This window comes from Egretta garzetta, unplaced genomic scaffold (genome assembly GCF_000687185.1).
Source record: "Egretta garzetta isolate BGI_Z169 unplaced genomic scaffold, ASM68718v1 scaffold139, whole genome shotgun sequence".
NCBI classification, from domain to species: domain Eukaryota; kingdom Metazoa; phylum Chordata; class Aves; order Pelecaniformes; family Ardeidae; genus Egretta; species Egretta garzetta.
In genome coordinates this window covers 158,775-182,253 of record NW_009260832.1, presented here as the reverse complement: position 1 = coordinate 182,253, position 23,479 = coordinate 158,775, and the positions used below count along the sequence as shown (strand labels likewise).

Genomic DNA, 23,479 nt, shown 5'->3' with positions numbered 1-23,479 from the left:
GGTGACTGACACTGAGGCTGACCGTAACACCCCCCCTTGCAAGTTATCTTTTCAATTTTAAATTTAATTTTGCCTTTTTTAAAACACAACTTCTGCAGCTGCAGAGCTGTCCCCAGCGGTAGGCGTGCACTTCAGCTGTAGCTCGATGAACTTCAGCCCATGGCTGCAGCTTATCTTTATAAATTCAAGGACGAAAGTTTTTTCTTATTAAGTGCTGCAGAAGGGAGTATCTTTCATGGAGTAGGAATTTATAGTTATCTAAGAATTTCTTCTTTGCTCTTCTTCCTTTGAAACTGGTTTGCTGGCTTTGATGTGAATTTAAAGGAGATGCTTGAGGATATTTCTTAGAAGGATCAAATTCTTTTGTACTAAAGATATAGTAGAAAGCTTGTAACGGTTTCATCTTCCAAAGGATAAACAATTTATTTGTGTGTTAACAGCTCAGTATCTCCTTAATAGTCGTACATCAGTTTTGTAATTATGCTGTATTTTTCTGAGACAGAAAATACAGAATCTTGATAGTTTGTCATGGCAAAGTCAACTGCCATTATATTAAATACAACTGTTTTGACCCGATTATGAAGTTTGCATTAGCACTGCTTAGTTACAGATTTGACAGTAACCCACTCCACATCCTCCTGACCTGAAGTCAAAACAGTTTGTAAATGTTACTTCCGTGACTCAGCAGCACATTAGAAGCTATGTATTTATAGCATGTGGGTTACAAAAAGGCAAATCAAACCATAGCACTAATCAGTCTTAATTGCGTATATGCCAACACAAATATGCCTAAAATATTTGCCTTTCGTTGATATCTCAAGGGTGGATATCACAAGGACGGAGCCAGACTCTTCTCAGTGGTGCCCAGCAACAGAACAAGGGGCAATGGGCACAAACTGAAGCATAAGAGGTTTCAGTTGAATATGGGGAAGAACTTCTTTACTTTGAGGGTGACAGAGCCCTGGAACAGGCTGCCCAGGGGGGGTGTGGAGTCTCCTTCTCTGGAGATATTCAGAGCCTGCCTGGATGATGTCCTGTGCAACATGCTCTAGGTGAACCTGCTTGAGCAGGAGGGTTGGACTAGGTGGTCTCCCGAGGTCCCTTCCAACCCTTGGCCATTCTGTGATTCTGTGACTGTAGTAAAGTATAGTAGGCATTGTAGGAAAACTGTAAGACTGTTGGCACTGCATGAGGGTCAGTTTTCTAAGTCTATCTTTTAAGCTATTCTCTTACAAAAGTTATTTAACTCTATTCAGTGCTGATAAAGTAAAAACAGTAGAAAAGCAAGTGGTTTGCAAAATTCTTGCATAAGCACTTAGTTTTGTCACATTTTTCTCCTAAATTTTGTCTTGGCAATTACCCTTTTTATTATTTTGAGACTAAACACAGCAGCTCCTTCTTGTAACTCATTTTGGAAAAGCTGTGAGGCGAAGTGTCAGGGGAGATCCAAATTCCTTAATTTAGCCATACAGGCAAAGCATGAAGTAAAACAAAATACATGTTAAGTAATGTTTACATCAGGTGATGTGTCTCCGTAATTGCCTTGAGATGACTGCTGTCTTTCATCATATTAAATGCATTTGTTATATTTAGATGCAAAGTCACCTCATCCTAACAGAGAGGAAAATGAAAGATGAAAACGCTTTAACTGCTGCTTGTAATAGTAAAGGGTAAGACTAAAATTTCGATTTGATGAAACTTTCATTTGGGTCCATTAATCAAGCTTGAAATTGGCCTGTTCAGTAGGTGAACAACACCAGAGAGTGATTTTTATCTTTCAGTAATACCTTTCAATGATTACTGCAAAGGGAGGAGGGTAGAGCTAAGCAGTAGCCTTCTGAAAGGAATTTAGAAAATCTCTTTGGTAATTTATTTGAGCTGTTGGGAACACTTTACTTGGTTTTCTGTGTTTCTGGAACAGTATACTAATGCATAAAAACTCCACAGGCATATAACAACAACAAAAAAAAAACTTTTTCAGAATTGCACACGCACAGACTGCAAGCAATGAGCTGGGCCTAGTTACAGGTAGAAATCAGAGAGGGGGAAAAAGGGCTTCACCAAGTGTGAAGTCATCAAAAGCAATTGGATATTTCTGGCATTTTGTAATGTAAGAGAGAAGGACAGAAATGAAATGGTTTTGAAATATTACCTGGAAATTTTGACACTGATGTTAATAAAGCATTAGTTATACAAACATTTTGAGATCTCTGATAGGGAAATTGGGCAAAGTGTTATCTAGAAAGAAGTCAACCTTACCCAAAATATACATACAAGATGGTTAATTTGTGAGCAGTTGGTTTTTTTCTTGGTTTTGTTTTTTTTTTTTTTCCTCCCTAAATTACATCAATTCATGTTTGTCTGTTTTCATGAGTTAACAAAATCTGACTTGCTGTGTAATAGTGGCTTACCCTTCTCACACTCATTGGTGTGTGTAGCTGCTGTGGCTATTCTGAAGTGATGCATGTGCTGGCTGGCTGGCTAGCTGCTGCTACCAAGCAAAACCTGCATTAGGCCAGTGCTACCTGCCTTCCCTCCATTTGGCTCAGAAATGAATTGCGAAAAACTGTCCAGAGCCTGATTGTTATGTAACTTGCAGTTATTTATCTAAAGACTTGCTTTTTATCTTGCAGATCTTACGAAAAAATGGTATTCTAAAACTTGTCTTTCTTTATCCTAGGAGAGATTATTTTGCAAAATAAAATTAAATTTAATATTCCCTGCATGCTGAAGTAGAATTTTATTTTCTTTTTGAATCAATTTATACAAGACAATTTTGAAAACGTCCTTTATAGAACATGTTTTGATGGTTTAGTCAGAAAATTAAGCTAGTTAGCTTCTGGATGGCAACAAACTTCTAATATTAAGTTGCTAGCTGTAGTTAGAATAGTTACAGTCAAAACATAATGTTTAAGATCCCTTTTCTAGCAGTTCAGCCCGTACAAAATGAATTCATCTTCATCCCTGTTGTCTTGAAGGGCACCTTAGCCTCCCATGGATCCAATAGCAGGTTTGGGGACTAACATTTCCTTGTGATTTTTTAGGGAGATAAATTCTGTGTGGAGATTTTTCAACTGCACATTCTTCCCAGTACTTTGTGTTGGCTGTCATCTTTATTCTGGTTGCAGAAAATAATAATAATAATATTAATATTAATAATAATAATACAACTGTGTTGCTGCATTGTATTTTCAGAAATTAGAATGATTTTTGTGCACATACACACCCATGAATATGAATTTCTCTTAGGCAGAAATGTTACAGATTCAGGATATGTCATTTTGTTTGTTTTCAGAATAGGAACCGTTATGGCAGTGGGATTTATAGGAATTATTGAATAGCCCACTGAGTCCAACCAGTGTACTAAGTCCTGTATAAATATGTAGGTAAAAAGGGCCCACCAGTTTCCCTAACATCTGAGGAGAAAAAAAGATTTTAAAAAAAGTTCAGTTGAGATAGATCACATGCTTACTGCTCAGATTTTTTTTTTCATTTATCAGTGTAGAAGAGATGCAGGGTAAAAGGAGACCTGACATAAAAAATTGGAGCACATGAAAAGCAGTGGCAAAAGGAAGCGATGACTGCACAAAGCCTGACTGTGAATGTATCCCAGAGAAGTCAAAGTAAAGACATCTGTTTTAGTTAGATGTGGGTTTGAATATTGTGAAGGCCATCAAAGCTCATAGGCTACTAGGGAAGCTTTCCTATAGTGTTCTGCTTTTATGCCCTACTTTGCTGATGGTAGTCTGTGACATAGTTTACTAAAGCAGGTCTGTGAAAAATTAATGTCGTGTGTCATCATATTGTGGATCTATTTAATTTTCAACCTCTCTTTCTCCCTCTCTCTTGTTTGTTTTGTAGAAGCAAAGGAAGAACACAGTCGACAAAGGTTCGTGAGTCGTTATTTTTGGTATGCTGACCCCAATGTGCTTAGGGGCTTTGGAAACAGAAAGATGAAATCCCTGCACTGAGTAGTGTCCATCTGCTATGGGAAAGAGGCAATGCATTGGCACCCACTCAGGGTAGTGGTCAGTGCTTAAATGCTTACCGAGGGCTTTCTGTTTCAATAAAGATTTTTTTTTGTATATATATATTTTTGGGGGGAATGGGGCTGGGCGGGGGGGGCAGTCAGTGACAGTGGTAGCAGCATTTGCCAGGGCTGAAATAAGAAACATAGCAGGAAATGAAAAAAAAGCTGACAAAAGCAGAATGGGAGTCAGTGACCCAAACAATTGGCTGATTTCAAAGTATATGGTGAGGTATAAAACTACTGAATGTTGTTGAAGTTCTATTGTTTCTGAATTGGGTGAAGTTTGCCAACCACAGGCTGGATTCCAGGGAGGTGAAAGTAGTTATTTGGTAAAAAATGAAAACAAAAAACCCCACAATAACAGTAATGACCTTATGTTGTTGATCTTCTAAAGAACGCCTATTTCTAATAAAGCCAAAGGTCCAAGTAGATATTACTCTTAAGTATTGTAAATATAGGTTTAGCTTCTGTTTAGCATTTGAAGTGAAATTAAAACTTCATTTTTTTGCAGGTAAGTGGAAAGGGATCAAAAAAGTTAAGAATGTGAGTGGGAGAAACACCCCAAACCTAGATTTTTTTAGAGCTGATTGAGAGAGAATATATTAAGGCTTCTCCTGTCTACTGCCTCTTATTCTCTTAACACTTTATTCATTCTATTTTCTTAACAGTAATCAGTATAAACTACAGAGTACTCATGAAGCATTACAAATCTGAATTTTTCCAGAGATACAGAAGTGCCACATCTGCATTACAAATTTTGCCCCTATGGTAGAGTCATGCCAAATTAATTGCATTGTTTTGGAGCCCTAGTGCATTACAGAATGAAAAAAAAAAATCCTCTCTACATTAAAGAATTTCATGTGGTTGTACAATGTGAAACAAGTGGAGTAAAGCAAAAAAGAAGACAAAGTAGCAAAGAGACAGCACATGCCTTCCCTCAGTCTCTCAGAATGGTGATAAAGCGTTGAGAAAATCAGCAGCCCCTTTATCTCAGAGATTGTGTGCTATGTTGTACATGGCCATGAGCTGTACTACATGTATCAGTCTGTCTTGATGAGAGTGGCAACTCCTTTGTGAAAGAGCACAGCTGAGTGTCTTTGAGGGAAATGAATGTGATTAAACTTGATGGATCTAATCCAGTGTGTACTAGTGATTTGAAGAAAGATTAAAGAAAAGAGTTGACAAATTTAGAGAAACTAATCCAAGGTAATTTATCTTCTGCTACGGTCCAAACTAGAAGCTTTGCCTTAATCCCCAGGGATTTCTATGTGTGTTTCTCAGTAGAGGCTTATTTTACTAGATGTTCACCTGTTTAGAAAGCTGTTCAGTTTTTGTTTTTTTTTTTCTATTTAGAATGGGTAGGAGTTGAACTTGTAATTTTTCTCGGCCTGGAACCAATGCTGATGTAGAAGAGCATGAAGTGAAGACATCTTGTCTCTCTCTCCATTGGACTACCTTGTTTCAACAGCAGTCATTAACTGGGGGAGATTTGCATTTTGTAATGTATGCCCAGCTGCACCAGGATTGCAGTTTTGTTTGTCCTGTGTGGGAGCTGATGGAATAAAAACCTCATGTTCTGTCCTCTGCCATGTGTGCTCCCAGCACCACCTAAGCACAATCTTGTACTGAAGATCTTAAATTTCATCATTTTGTAGTTACTGTCAATTGAAAAAAAATGTTCTGTCTAATGAAACTCCTAATGAGACCTCAGGTCTGAATTTTCATATTGAAAGATTTAAGTAACAAAGGCCAAGAAATCCAATGCGTTTCTGCCCCACAGTAGAAGAGCAGAACCACACAAGAATGAGAAAGCTTACTGTAAAGAGTCTAAAAGGCACAGCTAAAAGAGTTATTCAAGTGGTGTGAAGGAGACCTATGCTAGAAGCACAGAGCCAGTGCTTGCCATCTATCAAAAGGGCTTGAGAAAGGGTGAAAGGAAGTCAGTATGGTGATTGCTGGGGACAAGAAAGCAGCATTCAGAAAGCAGAAGTTATGTCCAAGAAACAGAGTTCAAAAGGACGTTTAGCCTTGGCAGATTAGAAGTAAAAGCACAAATGGGCAAGCCAAAAAGTGACTTCGAGGATTTAAGTAGGAGTGTCTGAGTAGGCATGGACTCTTTAACTTGGCAGAGAGTCTGTGGAGGTGAGATATGATAGAAATCTGCAAAATCGTGAGTGGCACAGAAAGAATTGATAGCCATTGCTTGCCCCTCCATTTCTTCCAACATAAAAGTGAGGGGCCATGCAATGTAACTGAAGTCTAAACCCCAAAATAGTTCTTTATGTAAGAGACACCTGAGGACTCCCTTTGGGTTAAAGTTTATGTGGGTTGAAGGAGTGACTGGATAAGTTTGTAGAAGAAGGACCTTTTCAATGTTGCTAAATACATAGAAACTGCAGGAAACAACTTGAGCTGAAAATAGTGGGAGGCCATGGGATGGTTGAGGGGGAATATCTTACATGCCAATATACTTAAGCACTAATGTTGGTAGCAGAACTTGCAGATGAGAGTGGTGACTGGTAGAAAAGTGGCTGTTTATCCTATTTTCCAGTAAGGGTCAGTTGCTCTGGGAATAATATATTTGGAATAGATGCCCTTGAGCAGCTTAATTGAACAAAAAAGGACTGAAGCAAGAATGTTCAAAAAATGCGATGTCTAATGGTTTTATTTTCATGCTGTCTTCCCAGGAATCTCATGATCACATTCTTTTGGATATTCCTGTCACTAGAGAGCAGATGAATCACTATCGAGCTGCAGCTGAAACTGCTCAAAGTGAACTTGCAGCACTTTCAGTGAAGTATGATTGTGCCCAGTCAGAGGTACATTTAAAAATACTTCCAAATCCTTCTCCAAACCTAAGGATTCTCTACAGTGACTTTCTGCAGAGAATAGAAAGTTTGCAAAAAGTCTAAAACTTCTTGCTTTTGATACAGAACTTTTGTTTCTTGTAACATAGAATTTCCATGCGATTTTTACTCTGCTTGCTTGTGTGTTCAAGAACCGACTATGAACTTATATTTGAAAAATTTGAAGCAGTCTAGCTTTTTAGCATCATCTAAATGCAATCTTTTGTAATTAAACCTGAGAGTTAATATTTCTAAATTGTGGTTGTATAAAAGTTCTGATAGATGTCCTCCTGTTGCTGATGAGTTAAGATATAACTACCCATCCTCACCTATTCCTCCACTTGAATAAAGTTACAGGTACACAAATTTGCTTTGCTTTCATTATCAGTGAAGAGTTGTGATTGAGCTAATGAGGTTGATTCTACGTAGAGAGGCTGAAGAGTGCACTGACATCCTTTTCTGTTGTCCCTGCTGTGGGAATGGTGGTTCTTAGGACAGAGGATTTATTAGAGGATAATTTTTAGAGTTTCTATATTTTCACACTTTTTTTTTTTTTTAACTTATGACTGAATAAGGTTGATTTGATCCAATTCAGCAATGCAGGCAGTGGTCAGTTTTAAAATGGAGTAAAATTTGCTTTTAGAAGCCATGAGGTGCTTACATTTATTTATGTACATAGATGTAGGTGTATACATTCATAAATATTCACAGATACATAAAGGTTGACAGAAACTTGTGAACATTCATCCAACTAGTACTTTAAATACCTGTACATTTTACAAATGTGTATTTCTATTGCACATTGTAAAGTACTTTGCAATATACTTGCATAGCACATGAACATTAAAAAAGGCTGTATCTATGAAATAGAATTTCTTTAATTGTGGATAGCTGAATATGGGGAACAGCAAGAACATGTAATGTTGTATGAGAACAAATTGTTAATACAGTATCCAGTCAGAACTACAGGAGTGAGTGTCTGTCATCTAAGCTCAAATTTGGCCAGTTGATACTGAAATTACTGCAGAGGTCCCCTACATTTAATGGCTATTCAGGATCAGTACTTTAAATTTCAATTCTAAAAAGCCATACAGAATCTCATGTTCTCATAGAAATAATTTATTACTGGGAATGTTGAACGGCTTTATTGCCAGCCTGACTGATTTATAGGTTCTTTCAGCACTGTGCTTGCAAAAGCAAAAGAATAGTCAAGAAAGCAGCTGTTCATGCTCTTGCTAATAAAGACCTTCATGACCTAGCTGAGGTCAGAGCCCTGTTCTGCTGAGTGCTCTGTAAAACTCATGATATGGGTTTATTCTTGCTTTTTCTGCTATTGGAACTGACCACAAAGACAATGGACAGAGGAAAAAATATCACATTTTGCAGACGGGGAGTTGAACCACAGAGAAATTTTAAAGTTCTGAACACTTTAAGCCACCATAGCTTGGTCCAGCTGCCAAGCAAAGCAATCCTATTGTTCCTTCAGCTGCTCATTTCCTTCTCCACGCTGCCCCATCCCTTGTGTTGGCACAGATGTATGTGTAGTTTTGCAGTGCACTGTGTTGTTGGGGAACTGATGCAACTGGAAAAATAAAGCCTCTCCTTCTGGGTTGTTTTTTAGCCGGATCAGTTTCCCAGTCTTATTTCACCTGTAGCCATGTAAGTGCTTCTGCTAGCACAAAGAATAAAGTGGAGTATGGAAATGAAGCCCGTGAGCCTGGGAAAAGGCAGAGCTGCTTTTCTCAAAATCAGTGCTGCTTTATGTCAGCTCCAAAGTGACTGATAAACCAGTGCTTGCAGGTGAAGCATAAGCTCATCAGAGACTGTGCTGCTGCTGCAAGAGTGATCCTCCTACCTCACTCCTCAGTGTTAGCCTTTTCTCTGTGACCTGGCCAGCTCCCGTTCCTCCTCCTCCTCTGTAGAAAGTGGATTATTTTCTGTCAGCTGCATTAGTTAAGTTGTTTGTGGAGGAGTTGGACAAATACCAGAGCTGGTGCAAGGGAGAGGACAGGGGTGCGTGGCTGGGAGCAGGAGAGGCAGGACCTCTCTTTTCCAAGGCAGTCGCTGTTCAGTTGGCTCACTGGCCTCCTGGAATTTCTCCGAGTGTCTTGGGTTTGGTCACACGGGAAGCCTCTGACAGAGCTGTGAATTTCCTGATGTCCTGAGTTGCAGCATAATGTCTTAAATATTTATTGCCTTAAAATGTTTGCCACAAGTTAAAAGCTCTAGCACACGTCATAAAGAGCAGTTAATCGGCTTAATTATTTGCCCGTTAATTTTATGTAGTAGGAGATACATGCTGTGGATTGTACCTTGCTGCTTATAATTGGAATCATCAGGAAAGTTGAAGCATGCCTTAACGCTTCTTGTGACAAAAAAATCCACTTTAAATTACTTGTTCCTTTTAACAAAATAAAGCACACTGAAATTTTATGTGCCTGGTGTGTCTGCTTCAAGCTCAGTCTTTTAGAGAAGGTTGTAGCAGAAATAGTTCAATAGAAAATGGTATTTTTAAATAAAAGAGAATAAAGAAAAACAGCTGAACTCCATGAACTGTTGGGAAGCTCTAGTATCATCTCTGGAACAGGTCCTTGACTTTTGGTGGTTACATCCCTCCTCCTAGCCTTCCTTAAAAGGCTCTCTTGGTGTTTCTGTGTAAATCCAGCTACATTTGATTGGATTATCAGACCGTAAAATAGTTATTTGCATAAGCTGAGAAGAGGTTGCCTATACCACAACTCTCCAAAAATTTCTTTGCCTCTGAATATGCTGCAAATTATTAAAAGGCTCCACTCTCATACAACAGGATACTTTGCTGTTACAACTCCCCACAGCTATAGATTATCTGTGGAATTGTGCACCAGAATTGGGAGCAGGGAGGAGGCAGGCAAAAAACAGCGAATAGTGGTGTTAATGACTGTATTGTAATGCAGATGCATAAGGAAGGTGAGTTAAGGCTGCGCAGCAGAATTTAGGGTGGGCTTTTCCTAAATTCTGAATTGGTAAATAAATTTATCTTCCTGTAAGAGATTATCATGAAAAGTTGTATTACACAACAGTAGCTTTTGGTTTTACAACACCCTTTCTTGCATTGCTTTTTCCTAGTTATATGAAAGTAAAGTTGCATCCCTCCAGTCAGTCTTGTAGTGATAAAAGACTCTGAGTTTTTGTTCCAAAATTTGTTTCTTGTCACCTTACTAAACTTGTAGTGCAGTCACATATTTCAGCCTGGGCAAAACTCTTCTTTTTTTTTTTTAATGAGTTTTCTCCTTTTCTGTCTATAGCTTCTTGAACTCAGGTCCAGAATGATCTCTAAAGAAGCTTCTTTTCAAGAGCTGAAGGCTGAGGCTGAAAGCTACAAGGAAAACAATGCTAGACAGATGTCTCGCCTCCTGTCTTTACAAACCCGAATTCAGGAGATGGAGGAAGAGACATGTGTGCTCACCACTTCTAAAAACCAGGCTGAGCTGACAGCTCAGGCGGCATTCAAGGAAAACTGGGAGCTGAAGGAGGAGCTTCATGAGCAAAATGCCAAACTTAAGTAAGATTCATGTGACATGAGAAACAGTTTTTGTTTGGGATGACAGAATGGTGCAGTTGCCAACACAGAAAAATATGTTGGTGGACAGAATTTATTGCAGATCTGAATTCTGCTCCAATGCCTTGCACAGCTGTTGTACTTGAATGCGTGGAAGGTATCAAAATTTGATTTTTGGTTTGAGTTGTTATCCCATAAGTGGGATTTTGAGGATTTTGTCCTTCAGAGGAGAAATGATGATATGCGTCAGCTTGGTGTAACCTCATTGTTTACCAAAAATGAGCACAGAGGGCGGTTTGTCTGAATGCAGTAGAAACAGTAATTATGTCTTCCTCACTCACCTGAGGTATTTCCACATATGGCACCGAGGCAGACTTTGTGCCTTTCAGAGCACACTTGTGATGGGCAGTACCTGCAACTACGGTTTAAGTGCCCTGATCTATCCTTATCACCTGTCATCTTTTGCAGTCATTTACCTGTCACTTGACATGCTGTATGCGCCGTGCAGTGGGGAGTGACTGTACTGCTGCACCACTCTGGTCTCTTTTACCCTCTTCTGTGTCACAGCTGGAACTGGAACAGTGCCAAGAGAATGTCTTCTGTAGCATAAAGCTGTCTGTTAGGAGCAGTGTAATAAAGAAAATATGGTATAATTCCTAGTTAGTAGTATCCTGAAGGGAGCATGTTAATGTTTGGTTAATGTTTGTTCAGCTTTCAGTAACGTTAGCTTAGTCTGACTTCTTCTTTCTTTTGGACTGTGTGTGTCTGGTGGTTTTTTTTTCAATTTACATACTGATTGCATAAAACTTTTAATAAAAGATAGCCCTTAACTATGCTCTTCTTAGCATAGAGTGTCAGAGCACTGATCTGTCAGTTCTGCATAACTGCTAATATTTCAGGTCTGTGGGATGGAGACTGATAGCAATGTTGATCACACATAAATTGATTGGTGTAAAAATATTCTGAACTCTAAAATTCCAAAATCAGTGTCAGTCATAGTATATTATTAGACACCTTGTAGACTGTTATAATGGATTTTTTTTCCACCACTACAAGGCTAATATCCATATCTCTCTCAATATTGTCTAGTTAAGAGGAAGGTGAGTGTTCACCAGATGTCTGTATTTCCCAAATCAGTATTTTGCACAGCTCTCCCAGGCTTTGTGCATTAGAAGTGGATAATTAAGTTATTTTAAAATCTAGAGAAATCCATTGCAGTGCACTTGTCTATTACCGGCTGATTTGCCAAAAGCCCTGTCTGGAGAGTACTGATGTTGATTGCCAAAGATTTTAGATATGATCCCAATATAAGTGAGGAGATAGTTAAGTCAAGAACTGCATTATGCATCCTAGCAACATCAAAAACATCACAGTCTCTGAGATAAGGGTTGTTAAGGTTCTTTAAAATGCCACCTCTGGAGGGAAAAAAAAGAAGAAAAAAGGAACAAAAACCTCCTATCCTGTTTGCCTGACTCACAGAAAACTGCCAATACTGTGTATCACACTAGCCTATTGTTAGAGTGATATGATCCATTTTATGTGGCATAAATCTGTTCTGTCACTCCCAGTGTGGTCCTGCCTGCTCTGTTTTGCCTGTGACACTTGTGGTGGTACTTCCATTTGTGTTGCTGCATGGTGACTGGGACCAGGGAACTGCTCTGAGAAGTGGGCAAAAGAAAAAGCTTAATTTCTAGCTCTACCAATCCCTGGTCCGCTTCGCTATGCACTGGGAGTGGTCCACTGGAGTGCTAGCAAAAGGGAGGGTGAGTCTGCTCTTTTGGAAGGAACAAACAAGTTGGATTGGTCATGAATCTACAGCGTATGCTTTCAAAGCTTTTTGTTATCCTCAGCCGCTGGTTACACGTGCCACAATGCTAGTCAGTGTATTGACTTCATGATTTTTAGTCGCTTAGTCTGGCCACCTTAGTAGCGCATGGCTCATGACTAGTCCTAATTAGGTATTCAAGAAAGATTTTCACTGAAAACCACTAATAAAATGGAAGAGCAAGTCAGTAGGCATGAAATGCACATTTACCTTCTATACCTAGGGATGTAGTAAAAAGCGTTAAATGAAGTCTGAGATTGGTTTCCAAGATCTACACCTTTCCTATTGAAAATGGTGCTTTTCTACTCAACAGGTCTATTGCCAAGGTATTTTTAGAGCCTGAACTGTGAAAAGCTTTTTTTTTTTTTTCTTTTTCCTCCCCTTCTCTTTGTTCATTAGTTCTGAAGAGCTAGCAAAACTGTGAAAGAGCTCCATTCTACTTTTTTGTACCTGATTGCCTATTTTCTAGGTGCTCACACCTTTATGGCCCTACTGGAGGTAATTAGGTTATTCATAGAGTTGTCAAGTATGTTCTTCATACTTCAGATTGTTTATTTTTAGAAGCAGGCATGGTTCTGTGTGTGATGTGCCTCAATTTTTCAGAGCCACAGAACCGTTTGTGGGGCTGGTGGTCGATCTCATGCAATACTCTAACATATAGGCGTGCGTGTATGGCATGTCTGGAGTCTCATACCTTTTCACTTCTGACATACCCCTCCTCAGGACAGCAGTTTAGCAACCGTCTCACAGCTTAGTTTTGCCGGGGCTGTAGAGAAGAGGAAGATGCCTGGAGGTGAGAAAGCTGTGAGGCACTTGTTTTCTGAGGGGCAGTGCCTGCTGCAGAAGGCAGAGCTCTTACGGCTCATGGTGTGTGCTGTGCAGTAGTACATAGAACTACCCTCCTCCTGTCTGGAGCAGTAATTAATGTTCTCCATTCCTCTCTGTTATTTGCAGATACACTTTGCAGCATTGACAGCATCTGTGCTGATCTCCCTCCTAAGGCAACATCTTAAATTTTTTTACAGACCCTCTCTTCCACTTAGTGATTTATAACTGTTTAATGTACTGTGTTCGCACTCACTGTGTGTTTCCTATAGGAGTCTCATGCTGCTTTTTGGTTATGGAGTGATGCTCTGTTGCCTGTTTGATTGCCATCCTAGAGAGGAAGTAATCAGAAATGGAAAAGAGTGAGTCCACAAATGGCTGGCATGCCCACCTTGAAAACTGAGAATAGCGCTTCAAATACGAGTTTCAATAAAATGTTTGCTCTAGACATCTATTTGGTGATAGCTCACATCTTGTTTTATTCTAGTGTTCAAATCCTTGTGAAGAACTTGCTTTAGAAAGCACCTTGTTTCTCAACTGGAAGCTCAATAGTTTTGTCTCTTGCACTGTATTTTCACCATTGAGTACCTCTGTCACGGGTGTTACCTGAGAGGTATTGGTGTTGATTACACTAATAGTAATTTTGAGCTTTGTTTGCTTGGTTATTTTTGTTAATCTGTTTCTTTGTAGTTTTTCAGGAGTGATGCTCAGTGTTGCAGCATCCTGAGCAAGATTTAGATCTGTATGTTTGCTGCCTATGCAGACTGTGGCAAAGCTTGTTTTCTGGACTTGTTTTTATCCCTAGCAATGGAAGGGTTGTAAACCACATTTATGCCGATGAGTTAATCTGACTGTTTATTTGTTCTTACAGAGCATTTACAAACCAATACCTGCTGTTAAGGCTGGTAACAGATGTTTCATGTGGGATATGTATCCGCATGAACAGGCACCTTTTGAGAGTGATGAAATTGATGACAAAAAGCTGCCTTTTCTTCATACTTTTGTGGTAGTCCCTTGACATTTTCTTTTTTAATGGGTCCCTTTAGCCTGAATCTAGCCTGTGCTTTTTTCCTCCTCTTTGTCTCCATGTCCTGTGTTCATGGGTAGTGTTACACTACAGAAGACTTTATGTACAGCAAAGTAGTGTCTCCCATCTCTCCATTTGCTTCTGCTGGTAAACTTCCCTTTGCAGGTGATCTGGGTGTCCTACGCTTCCGTTAGTCCGGTGGGGCTTCTCCTTCCCTGGATTTTGTTGATCAACACTGTCAGCTTCATTAGAGAGAGGGGGGATGTGAAGTGCTTTTAGCATTTTTTACTATAATTTGATCACTTTCTTCCCCCTTATTTTTTCTAAGCTTTTGCTTGCAGCCTCCTTTTCTCATATCTTGCGGGCACTGTTTATTGATGTTATCTGGTTCTTGTGTTTTACTGAAATCTTGTGCTGAGAATGAGGTTGGGATTGTAGAGGATTCTTTAAAGTGCTAACCAAAAGCAAAGATGAAGAAATGTTTACACAACAGGCAACAACAAAAGTTATATCTATTAAATAACAGATACAGAGAATTGTATGTAACTTTAAAAATTCATTTTATGGTATGCAGAAGCTAGCAATAATCTTGGGATAATGTCTTCTGCCTAGAATTCTGTTTCAAAGAACATTCATCCTGATGTGTGCATTTTTTTTTTCTGTCTGATTAGTAAATATTTGAATGAGTGTGAAGAAAGCATGACTCAAGCTTCGAAAATCAGCAGAAAGTATGAAGAGCTCCTTGCACAGCTTTCTGAATTCTTGGACACAGACATCAGGGAAAAAGAGAAACCACAGGAACATTTAATGTCAAAGGTGATTATGTGTAGGCAAGGGTTTCTGTATAGAGATTTAATAGAAGAATTTTTGGTTGTCAAAGAAATAAAGTAACTGATGACGACAGGAATTTTTGTGTTTATTAAATAATGATTTGCAGACAGTGCTCATTTAAGACAGATTTATTTTTGTATTGGGTTGATTTTCAAAAGTGCTGAACACTAATAGATCTCAGTGAATTCAGTCTGGTCTTATCTGCATAAATAATTTATTAACTTGTAGTTCCTAAGTGTAGCCCTGATTAGATACTTGGTTAAAAGCTTTCCTGAAAACTTTAACACTTGGAGTCACTAGGTGACATGTAAACTGTACGCTAGATCTTAACACTTCTCTTGAGCCGATACACCATTAAGTAGAAACATGTGAAATGGCATACCCTAACCCAACCTTAACTATGAACAGTAACAAAGTGCTGTAAATCAGTGTGGTGTTTTTGAAAACTAATCATGAAACTTTATTCTCTTCAGAATATTTCTGAAGTTCCAAAAGCTAAGCTTCCATTTAGGAAAGGAAAATTGTTCATAGACTCATTAACCTTTATCAGTGCTGCTGAAAGGCAATTTTTCCTAATTTTATGCATTTTTTTCATGTTCTGCTTAGTCTTTGCTACCCCTGTTTTTCTTCACTTAGGAGCACATTAGATATTTTGGGAAATTTTGTTTCATTCTCTTCATATTATTATAAAAGTTCTGGCTATAAGGAATACTGAGTAAGTTAAGATTACCTAGATACATATCACAGTGACTTCTTATAGTCCTTGCTCTCATAATACTGCAAGCATATTGAAATTGTAATAAATACTCTATCAAAACTTAGCTAGTTGTCATTAGAGGCAAAGATGTTTGTATTAAGCTGTGACTCTTACATGCTTTAAGTTAAGGAAACAACTGGAGTTTTAAAAAAGAAGTATATGTTGATGTCTTGTTTTAACAATGTAGTAATAAATCTAGTTGGGAAATCTAATTTGTGCTGAAAACTGTGTGTGTTAGGAAAACTTAGCAACTAATCTTTCTGTTTGGGGCTGTGGCATGTCTATTTAGCTTCTTTTCCACATTATGGTTTTATTTAAGACAGAATTGATCTGGCTTAATCATAATAAACGTCTTGCCAGTAGGAGTCAGGGTACATTTTTTTTTACTTTATGCAGTCTTTGAAGTGCATCTATTCTACTTGGAAATAGCGTGATGTACCAAACCAGCCCTAGGATCCTCCTGGAAGTTACTCCTTTTTCCGAGGTGTCAGCTGCTCAGAACAGTAGCCCACCAGGCATTTGGCCCTGCCCTTGAAAATGCTTATGGAATAGCTGTTACTAACTCAAATCTCCCCATGCCTAAAAAGTTTCAAGCGTAAAATGCAGCTTTCAATTTCTTGTTCCGAATGAGACAGATAAATCTTAACAAGCAAAACTGAAATGGTCTGCTTTTGACATGAGGTTAGTTACATGATATCTTTTCATTTTCTGACCTGCTTCATAACAAGTGCAGATATGCAGTGTTAGTAGCTCTCCACCTGTTTAATAGATCATGGAGATTGCATGGGAGTAAATCTGAACCACATTACACTAAGGTGTGGGTTTCTGGTGGGAATATGGTTCTCATTTTAATTGTATTTCTACTCTTTTTAGAAAGGAATAGTAGAATGCAATTATAAATCTGACCTAGGGGTCACTATAAATGTCATGTCTTTATTGGGATGATTAGGAGCAGGTGTACTGGGATGATTGTATGTCATTGTTAAGTGCTTTAAAAAAGTTACTAATATTTGAATTATTTCTCTAGGTCTCTGAAATGTGTAAAGAAAATCTGGCACTAAAAGACCAGGCTGCTGCTCTTCAGGAAGCTATAAATGTCCATGAGATGGAGTCCAAAGCTAGTAGAGAAACTATCATGAGGCTTGTTTCAGAAGTGACCAAGGAACAGAAAAAGGCAGCAGGATACTATCAAGACATGGAAAAACTTAGTAAGGTACATAATTGCATGATGTATATTTTTGTCTGTTTTTCAAATGTTTTCTCAAAATTTCAAATTAATTTTTAATAGGAGTTGTATGAGAAAAATGCTTCTTAAAGGCTTCTGGTGATTAGGGTCTTTCCTAAAAAGGATGTTTTTCTGAGGTTATTCTCAACTTTTTGAAAGCTTGAGAATATATGGAGATTAAACAAAAATATTGTGTAAAATAGGTCTGATTTAGATTTGATGTCTTCCAATGATGCTTGCAAATTTATATTTTTGCTTCCTTCATACTGTTGTAGCCTTTGCTATGCTTGCTCAAACAGGTAAATAAACATGTTCTTTAAGGCAGTGTAAACATACAGAGTTAATGAGTATATCTGAGACACAAGCAGGGAACAATGAAAAAATACTCTTTTAAATAATATTTATGTGATATTGCAAGTTTTCTGAGGATTCTTCTACTCAGTTTCTTTATAAATTTTAATGAGAAATTGAAAGGAATTGATAGGACACTGTTTCATTCTTTCTGTTAAGGAACTGGAATTAAAGTGTCTTGCATTCCAGACACCCTAGATTATCTTGTTTTACTGTGTTATAAACTTGTATTTCATAACTGTAAATATTCAGTTGGCTCATATCCCAAAAGTTGTAGGCAGTAGGATGGCTTTTACAGGAAAGCCCTGTTTTGCTGTGGGGAATCCATAGAGGAAATCTGTGCAGCATAAATGATGCTGAATTGAGAAACGTAAGTTAAGTTGTAAGTGAAGTACTCACCAAATTCATCCAGGTATGATTTGGAAAGGAAAAGGATGTGATTTAAGGATTTAATTGCTCTAGGAGAACTTGCCATTAAGAGTTTTTGTATACTGCAAAGGAAGGATGAACAAGTGAGTTTCTGTAGCAGTTTTCCTTATTACTTTGAGCAATAACTGTGGAAAGGAAGCAGTTTACTAAAACCCTAATGAAAATTTCCCAGAGGTACTAGAGCAGCATGGTTAAAGCTGATGGCTAGAACTTCAGGAAAAAAGAGAAGAAACTTAGACTGCCAACTGTGTAGCTTAGCTGTGTGTGAGTGAGTTTGTAGAAATTTTTAACATAAAGGCAACCTTGTGCAAGTACGTTTTCAAATGTAATACGTTTTCCCCATGCCCCTGGCATTACTTTTTTCCTGAACAGAAGACCACCACTATATACTTTAAAGGATAAAATGTTCTGATTTGGTTGTAGGCAAAATACTTAGGAGATGAGAAATAGCTGACAGTGCTTTGGAGAAGAAAGGATTTGTTGTAGGGAAGATAAATGTTAAGTACCACAAGGGTCATAAATTTTACTTACTGCTGAAAATACTTCTTACCAAGCCATGTAGAATTTTCTGAGACTCAACTGGGACTGAGAGAGAACCTGTACCAAAAACTTCAACAGGTCCTTTTTGAGAACATTTTGTTCTCGTACTTCACTTCAAACACAGGGGTGTGAGTGAGGGCAGTGTGTAGGTTGCTCACTAGGTAAGCCACAATCAGGAGATGTTTTAAACCGATGAGTGCTTCATTTGTGACTTGTTTTGCAAGTTTGCTCTGACTGCCAAAACATTTCCAAAGTTGAACTAGTTGTATGAAAAATATTTTCCTATCATTATTGTGCATATGCCAAATACATAATTTATTTAACCCATTTTACAGAAATGTCTTGCTAAATTACTAGCATTGCCTTTCAAATGAAGTGTGTGCCATCAGAGCTTATCTAGAGGCTGCAGATTCCTCCAGTGCTGTTTCACTTTAGCTACTTAAATTTGCAGATACTGAGTAAATCTGTCGAGAAGGTTTTGTGTTAACAAAAGCATATTAAGAAATTCAGTATTGAAAGTGAAAAACCAGAAACGTTTTAAATCCACATATCTAAAGGAGGATGGATGGCTTCCCCTGTTCCCCTGATGGGTGTCTTATGAGGTTACAGGAAGGGCATCAGGGCTATAAAGTTGGTTTGACTTTGTCCCATACTTTGCTGTGCAGTGTAAATAAGCACACAAACAGAGTTGCACATGTTGTCATATGTTTCCCTGTGAAGGTGAAAAGCAGAAATCCATATTGTTCCGGTGCCAGAAGACACACACACATGGTGCTGTGTTCCTGTACTGTTTTCTGAGCTTTAATTAATGGAATTGCCTATAGCAGAGTTTACCCAGCACAGACTGAGTACAAGTGACTCTTGCCTGTGTTTGCCTGAAGCTCCCAGGGCCAAACATATTGGCCATCCTCTGTATTACAGATTGAGATGGTAGCCCATTTCCCCCGGTTTTCTCTCAAAGTTCTTGCTACATGTATAGAGGCCATCACACTGTTCTGTCAGCCTTCTCCAGCAAGCCTCAGCCATGGCACTGTTCCGTGCCACCTCTCTGAATCATTGCCATTGCCAGTGTTTCTTGCTAGGTAGTTCTTCACTCCTGTTCCTTGGGATTTCTCTGAACTCCCTCTCTTGACCACGTGCCTTTCTTTATGTCCCAGGGGAGGCAGCTATCTAATGATCAATTAAACAGATTATAGATTCTGAAATTCTTGATGAGGAAAATGAAAACCAAGTTGGTTATGTTCAAGCAATATAGCTGGTTATAAGGTCAATACGTGAGTAATTCAGAGTGTTCTTTAGTGTATTTGATACTCCAGTATTTGTTGCAGTTAGCTGGTTTTCATTGGAGCAGCATTAGCAAGTGAACGATTTCAGCAGGCATCACAAATATTTCCAGGTTGAATTATCAGAGAAGATGGGAGATAAAAGCAAGATAATTTAGAGTCCTTGTGGTATAACAGTGATAGATGGAGATGTGGCTGTTGTAAGAATTCATCTGGAAGATACCTGCATTCTCCTTTATACCTTATTATTACTGTTAATGTAATGTGGGGTTTTTTTGTATATGTATGTGTAATTGACTTAATATGTTGAAACCCTGATGCTAATTGAGGTGCCAATATTAATAATGATGATATAAGTTCAAATATGTTTCTCTGGTCTAAAAACCTTCTCAAGTTATTTAACATATATACTCTGCTCTTCAAAACAGATGAAAGCCCAACAGCCCAAAGTTTCCTCTGGAAAGGATACAAGGGCATCGATTAACACATGGCTGCTCCAAGAAATAAAACAGAGGAGATAGATCAACTTGTGGTTGTGGCAGGGGTTGTAGAGTGATAGATGCTGATGGAGGACAGCAGTTATGTAGGAGTCTGCTATGTCAGGCAAAATAACTGTTGTCTAAGCTGTGAGAATGGCCAGTAGCTTGTGTGTGGGCAAGCATGCAGAAATACTTTTGGCCGTATACCCTCTGAGCTTCCATCAGCCTGGGACTTCCTGATTCAAAGGTTGCATCTCTGTGTTAAAAGCTGATGCTGCTACTATATGATACAGTATGAATGTTTCACATAAAATCATCATGAAAGGCCTTTAGAAAATGGCCCTGTCATTATTAGTGAATTTTGACCAAAAATAACCAGTAATTCCTCCAGTTCTGTACGTGGGACAGCTATATTGCCAATGTCCAGGTAAGACTCTTGACACTCTCAGTGTGTCTGTTGCTGTTAAAGGTCTGAACTCTCCAGGCAGAGCCTCAGCAGTCTCCTGAGCTTTCAAGTGTATCCGCCTTCTTACAGTGTTGCATTTCTCTTTATCTCATTGGAAGTGAAAAACTTGCATTTCAATTCCCTGCTAAATTTTTTGCTTTTCCTGTAGCAAATCTTTGGTTTCATGTTTCCATAAATTCTGGATTGAATTTACTATATCTTAAACTTCTAATTATTTTTAAATCTGAGAAAAAAGCCAGTGACATTACAGTAAGCATAACAACGTCTTTGAATTTCTTTTCTTCTGTTCTATAAACAAACATTGGGATACTGACTCTGCAGAAGTCAGTGAAACTTTTGTCACCAGTTTAAGTGGTCTTGGGATTTCCCCTAGAATGCGTTAGGTGCAAAGCTGATATCAGGTATGAAAATAGCTCTCAGAAGAGTAATTTCTCTTACAGTGTTTCTGTGAAAATTACAATTTTGTTTGACATTTTAAAAGATTGCATGCAGTGCGCACAATTGATACAAAGTATTTTAATAACAGAACTTAAATATAATTGTAATTTTGATGGATAACTAGTTAAGGAAGAGCTATAGAGACTTGCCTAGTCGATAACCTTTTCTATGAAAAACTTTACAATATTGAATCAGGAGAGAACGAGTTCCTCAACATCTTTGGTGCAGCTGCCCATTGCTTTAGCCATGGCTGAGATAATTAATGGGCTTCAGGAGGAGTATGTCCACATAGTTTGTCCGCAGGGCTGCTGGGTAATACAGACTCTGTGATTAGGTGACCTTTGCATTTTAACCTGAACAGCAAATGATGATTCAGTTTCCCTTTCAGTGAGAAATTGTTTTAGGAGCTACTACGTGTGGAAGAACAGTGAAAGACAGAAATGAATGGCTTTGCATTCCTGAAAGATTGTTAATTAAAGCTTCACAGATCTTCAGAGGGCTCAGTGGAAAGGGAAGCCTTCATGCACCTCTCTTCTGCAGGTGTTTTGTGGGAAGACCTTTGCGGAGCTTCTGAAACTAAATGTTGCCAAACTTGCAAGCACCTGAGCTTGATTCCAACATGTAAATGGATAAGAAAATGTGGTTGGATACTTTTTAGTATTGGTAGCCCACAGATTTAAAAAAGTCATGTAAATAAAAATAAATTTGGTCAGCAGTTTAAAATTGAACAAAGCCATTACTAGGGCCAAAAAGAGAGGGTTTGTACCTTCTTTGCTTTTTTTTTTTCTTTAGAAGTTAGGATGAAAGCTGGTGCTGGATATAAAAATCAGTATTATCATAACATCATCTGCAAAGCCACAATAGTGGCTTTTTTAATAGGGTGTGGCGTACTTCTGTAATGTCATACCCACAAAATAATTAGAGAAAAACCATTTTCACAGCCTGTTTTAATTTATATGTATTATTACTGAAAAGATCTTATCCCTTCTTGTTTCCTCTTTTTCATCTCTCTGCATCTTTAACGTGATCATATTTCCCTCATTTTATTTTGCAGTGCTCAATATAGCTCTTTTAGCCATTCCTTATAAGAGTCCCTCTCTTTCTCTGCTTAAAAGACAGAAGTAATTTTCTCCACCTGTTACAGCTTGAATGCATTTTCTGTGAATGCAGCTGACCTAATGTTGAACACATGATTTCTTACGAGGGAGGCCTTGCCAGTGTCTTGTGCAAGGGTCTCGTACACTAACGTCATCTCTGGTCAAGTGAAGGTAGGGTGCCAGCAGGTGAGTGTGGGTAGGCTGCGTCCCAGCCTGAGTGGGTAACTTTAAGTACAGCACTGTGGCATATGAGCCCTTTTGATCTTGGATAGTTGAAGAACCTTCACTAAGAAAGTGCTGCTTTCTACATCCATGGGTGAGCGTGGCCGTGGTGAATCTGCCACACAACCAGTCATTGACGTGGTCTACCCTGGGTAAATCCACCTAATGTCTTATTCTGTTTTCTTTGAACACCAATTTCCATAATTATTCCTGGTTTTAAAATTTGTTGTGTGTCAGCGTGGGTAGCTTTTTTGACCCCACAAACTGCATACTGAAATCTTCATATAATTCAGAGCCATGGGACACTAGCCATAAGTGTTGAGGAGCCAAAGAGAAAACACGAGCTGTTGTGGTTCCATCCTTTTGGTCTTCTGGGGTGGAAATTGTTTTATCTACCTGCACTGATCACTTAAGCTCTTAGGGGTTTGCTTCTAGTTGGGATGCCACCTTTATGTGTCACAGTCCCTAAATTTCTGGATACGGTTTTTGACCTTGCTGAAGCTAGCCAGTGTAAATTGTCTCCATTTGAGAGAGGTTTCAAGGAGGATTGTTCAGAATTTTAATGTTTTGAGCTTTTCATTCTGTAAATTGCTTGGGGGGGGGAGGGGTTGGGTTTTGTTTTTTTGGTTTTTTTTTTTTTTTAAATGTTCAGGCATCAACAGGCTTGCAGTTCCTTATTTTATACCTTGATCTTTCGATCCAACTGTGTGTGTTTGCAGATGTTCACAATTTGAAATAAGATTGTAATTAGGTAAGCTCCCTGGTACTGGCAAACTACTTTTGCGCTGCCTTTCTGAAAGGGAAAATACACACTGCTGAAAACTGTAATTGAAATAAACCACTCTTTATTCTTTGCTGTAATTGCCATAATGTAATTCTGAGCACAGGTGGGAATTTGCTATTAATAGGATGTGTTTAGAATAAAAAAGAGAAAATGGCAAGGAATCATGCCAACATTTGTTTCCGAGAGAGTTCTACAATTACTTTAGAAAGGGGTAGTAACAAATAATTTCCTAAATGACAGGGTTTGTTTTGGTTTGTTTTCATTTATGTGTTTGCATGTTTGCCTTTTTGAAGCTATTTAAAAATTTTAGTATTTTTAGTATCGTATGTTTATGTTTTATTTCATAGAATCATAGAATCATAGGATGTTTTGGGTTGGAAGGGACCCCTACAGGTCATCTAGTCCAACCCCTCTGCAGGAGCAGGGACACTGCTAACTAGATCAGGTTGCTCAGAGCCCCATCCAACCTGGCCTTGAATGCTTCCA

At 38.5% G+C, this 23,479-nt stretch overlaps 1 protein-coding gene across 1 annotated transcript in view; it reads left to right on the top strand.

Moving 5' to 3' along the window:
• Nucleotides 1-23,479, top strand: part of LOC104133554 (coiled-coil domain-containing protein 170) — a 57,538-nt gene that overhangs the window by 16,902 nt on the left and 17,157 nt on the right. The window contains exons 6-9 of the mRNA XM_035902359.1: nt 6,718-6,849; nt 10,161-10,417; nt 14,763-14,907; nt 16,707-16,892. Coding sequence (XP_035758252.1) covers nt 6,718-6,849; nt 10,161-10,417; nt 14,763-14,907; nt 16,707-16,892 — 720 coding nt within the window. The remainder of the gene's footprint in view (nt 1-6,717; nt 6,850-10,160; nt 10,418-14,762; nt 14,908-16,706; nt 16,893-23,479) is intronic.